Raw genomic sequence first — 4,112 nt, forward strand, 5'->3', positions numbered from 1 at the left:
ATGGAATTCAGAGACGGTGACACGAGCTCCTGCTTGTCTTGGCAAAGGGACATCAAACATGTGACCAAAGCCAAGATGGCCAACGCGCCTCCACCTGACCTCTCCGCTTGACCCTTCCGGCCCACTTAGGGGCTGGCAGGACAGTGGCCTCACGCGGGGGAGAGGGCAGGGCCCCCACGCACTTGGGGCTCCGTCACCCGGGGCCCTCGAGGCGCAGCGCTCCTGCCCCTCACACCGGGGAGGGGCTCACGGCGGCTGCGGCCAGCACACTGTAGCCCTGCGCGTCGGCCACGTTGGGGCTGGCGAGGTCGTCCCTGAGCACGCTGTGCACCCAGTCGTAGTTCCCCTCCTTGGCCTTCAGGATCAGCTCCCGCGAAAGCCGCTCCTTGGGGCCGCGGCACCCGAAGCCGCGCCGGCTGCCCTCCAGGATGGCGCCCATCTTCCAGCTGGAGTGTGCCTTCTTGTTCCTGGTGACACAGGGCGCCTCTGTGGTGTCAGAGGGTTGGGAACCGCCCCCGGCCCCGTCCCCACACTCCCCCTCCTGGTCCCCAGCCCCCTGCACGGCCTCTTCCGTCCCCTCCCCGAGCCCTGGGGGCTGCACTGCCGGTGGCAGTGGTCAGCGTGGAGCGGTGGGACATGCCACCCGCAGGCGAAGAGGCTCAGCGCCTGCCCCGGGCGGGAATGGCTGCGGGAGACCCTGTGTGCCCCGAACTGATCCGGTCCCCCGTGCATGCTGCACAAGGGGCTGTGCCTTCCCGGCCAGGCACGCACACGGGCCTGGCACTCGGCACCCAGCGCCCGCATTCGCTCTCATTCACTCTCCTGCGTCAGCAGAGAACGTGCGAGTCCCATGGCCCGTTCACCACGCACACCAAAGCCTCCCGCGTGCACACAGCTGTCATCGCAGTCAAGAAAATACAGTCCTGTGGTAGCTTCTGTTCCAACAGCCATCAGTGATGGCAAGCTCGGCTGATGCTTGCATGACATGTGGATTGATGGACTGAAAGACGGATGGACAGATGGACAGAAGGACAGGTAGATAGGTCACTGATGAGTAGATGGATGGATGGATGGGTGGATGGATAAATGGGTGGATAGAAAGATGGATAGATGGATGAACTGAATGAATGAATGGATGGGCCCATGAGTGGATGGTTGGATGGGTAGATGGGTTATGAACTAAGGGTAGACGAGTGAATGGGCGGATGGGTAAATAGGTGGGTGGGTGGTGGATGGATGGGTAAGTGGGTGGGTGGGTGGTGGATTGATGGATGCATAAATAGCCACTTGTGCCCATAAAACATGCATAAAATATAAACATAAAATAGTTGACTAATATCTTAAGACGAAGTTTAAGAAAGGGTTTAAAATATTCTTGAAAATTTTAACTTAAGAAAATCCGTTTTCCCTTGGAGGCTGCCTGCGTCCCCAGGGCTGCGGGCGTGGAGACCAGCTGAGCATTCGTCCAGCCGTGTCTGGAGAAGCCAGAGGCCTCTCAGCTGCAGCCACTCCTGCCCTGCTCTCCCACCCGTGGCTCTCTGGCCAAACCTGTATGAAGACGTCACGGTGGTGACAGTCCCTCTCTCAGTGTGGACCCCGTGCACAGGGACAGGAGCCTGCGGGCCAGGGTCACCGGCTCCGACCTGCACAGACGGACACACCGGGTCCCAGAGCCAGGTGGGAATAGAGCCATGTGGGCTCCAGAGTTCAGCAGACTCCACACCACGCCCCCGACTCCCACTGCCCCAGGCCCGCCCCGGGTCCCAGCTCACCAAGCACCTGCTGCGCACCCCTTCCCCAGGGCTGGCCAGTGGGACCCTGGGACCCCACGCCCCGCCTGGCTCCCTGCAGCCCTCCTGCACTCGGGGCCCATGTCCCAGCCCTCCCTCTCCATCATGGGGGGGTGGGGGTGGCGTCCGTTCAGCTGAAAAGAGGAGCCCATTTACGTTAACCTGACGAACACCCAGGGCCACTGAGCCAGGCGCCGGGCTGTCCGCGGTGGAGCGGTGCCCGGGCCCGCCTCGCCCACTACCTGAACTTGTAAGTATGCTTCTGGATTTTGACCAGTAACGGGGTCTCGTTCTTGATGAACCAGGGTTCTCCGTCCTCCACGAACGGAGGGATGTCCTGCCGGAAGATCCAGGCGTCCAGGTCCTCACGGAGCGCGCGGGTCATGGGCAGGTGGGCGTTGTCGGTGGAGTAGATGTACATTTCGGGGGGCGTGGTCAGGCTGTCGTCCAGCAGGAACCGCTTGTAGTCGTAGAAGAAGGGGTCCTGCTCCTCGAGCAGGTCCCACCGCAAGGTCTCGTCGTCCGACAGGCTGATCCTCGCGGCAGAGCGCACCAGGAAGCCCGCGAACTCGGGGTAGCTGCGCAGGGAGAAGCTGCCGGGAATGTCCATGCACAGCCTGACCAGGTGCTGTCGGAACCACAGCCCCACGTCCTGGCAGCCGTCGGGGTAGGTCTCGACGCCCGGGCCGAAGCGCTCGTCCGCCTTGTACAGGCCCTGCGGGACAGGCCAGGGCGCGGAGCGGGGGCTCAGCGGGCGGCTGGCTTCGCGACCACCGGACCCTTAAACCCAGAAGCCACACCCCTACGCAGCGCGCTCATTCGCGGACACTCACTGGGGTTCGGTATGGCCCCCGGCACGGGGACCACATGCAGGTGTGCAGCTAGGGACGTGTCGCTGAAGGGGTCCCAGGGGCCGGGACGGTCGGGGCGGCCTTTCTGAGCAGGTGGGACTGACTGGGGTCTCGAGGTGGACCAACCTTGAGGGATGCCATGAGGGGCTCATTTCAGGGAACCTCCTGCAGCTCTGACATTGGGGCCCAGCCCAGGTACCCCGCAGTGCGTGGGGTGGAGGCATCAGACACATCGCAGCAGGTGTGACTGAGAAGCGGCAGGAGGAACTGACCCTTGCTGCCCATGAACCCAGCAGAATGCAGCCTTTCTGGATGCTTCTACCAGGTGTGGGGAGGGACACTCCAGGAGGGCTGGAGGAGGCACAGTGAGCGGCAATGCCACCCTTGGGACAAGGGGACCCGGGACAGGGAGCCCAAGGATAGGCCCAGATCCCCAGGGGGCTGATCTTTCCTGCCGCGGCCTTGAAGGACACCTGGGGGTCCTGGGAGGGCCGAGGAGGCCGCCTGGGCCTCACGGGAGGGACAGACATGCCCCTCCCCGAGCCGCGTCCTCATCCTGGCCGGTCGGTGGCCCCATGTCAGGTCCCTGTCGTCCAGTGTGCTGTCTCAGTGTCTCTGGCCGTGGTCCCAGGGACGGGTGCCACTTGGATATGAGGCTCACGATGCCCTGCCACCTGTGAGAAGCTCCCGGACTAGAACAGGCAGCGGAAGGCAAAGGGACCGAGAAACACGAGCTGAGGGTGACCTCATTCTGAAGGGGCTGGCAGAGAGGTGCGGGCTGTTTCCGGAAGAATCTGCAGAATGGCAATGGGCACGAAGTGCCACCAGAGTCTGAAAGTCGCCAGATGGGGCCGGAGGGAGGCGGAGGCACGGAGGGAGGGAGCAGGTGGCACCGTGAGGTGCTCTGGCGAGTCACTGAGCAGGTATAAGCCACAGATGGGGGGGCCCAGAAGACTGGGGGTGGGGCAGGGGAGGGGCCTGCGGGGAGGCGGGCCACGGGAAGCACCAGCCGCCCATCACAGAGTCCAAGGGGCTCGTAGCCCCGAGCCGGGGGCTCCGGGTTTGGGATCCGGTGTGAGGAAGAGCCTGCCCTCAAAGCTGGACGCACAGCCACGGTCACACAGCACGCCGTCGCCGGCGGCACACAAGGAAGGCGTGTCCACAGGACGCAGCCTACCGCGGGCTTTACATGTTCTGTTTTTGATACTTGTTTACTTTTTGAGCAAACACTCTCCCTCCTGGAAAAGCATCCCAAAGGTCGCCAGCCACACACAGCGGGTTTCACACGCAAGGCGGTGACCGAGGCACTGCAGGGACGCTGTCCCGTGTCACCATCCGTCCCGTGTCACCATCCTTCGTGCACGACTGCCCGCTGCAGGGCGGGGGCGGGGGCTGAGGTGCATACGCTCCAAGTTTGTAAATGTGGAGATAACGCTGTGAGTCATCGGCAGTGACGAGGGAGGAATCGGGT

General features: G+C 63.3%; 1 protein-coding gene across 1 annotated transcript in view; it reads right to left on the reverse strand.

The window, feature by feature from the left end:
• The window catches only part of ANKMY1 (ankyrin repeat and MYND domain containing 1), a 38,494-nt gene that overhangs the window by 28,029 nt on the left and 6,353 nt on the right, over positions 1-4,112 (reverse strand). Inside the window, exons 6-7 of the mRNA XM_015587828.2 lie at positions 2,033-2,505; positions 251-467 (exon numbers count right to left, since the gene is read on the reverse strand). Of these exons, the coding sequence (XP_015443314.1) occupies positions 251-467; positions 2,033-2,505 (690 nt within the window). The remainder of the gene's footprint in view (positions 1-250; positions 468-2,032; positions 2,506-4,112) is intronic.

This window comes from Pteropus alecto, unplaced genomic scaffold (genome assembly GCF_000325575.1).
Source record: "Pteropus alecto unplaced genomic scaffold, ASM32557v1 scaffold143, whole genome shotgun sequence".
Classification (NCBI taxonomy): Eukaryota; Metazoa; Chordata; class Mammalia; order Chiroptera; family Pteropodidae; genus Pteropus; species Pteropus alecto.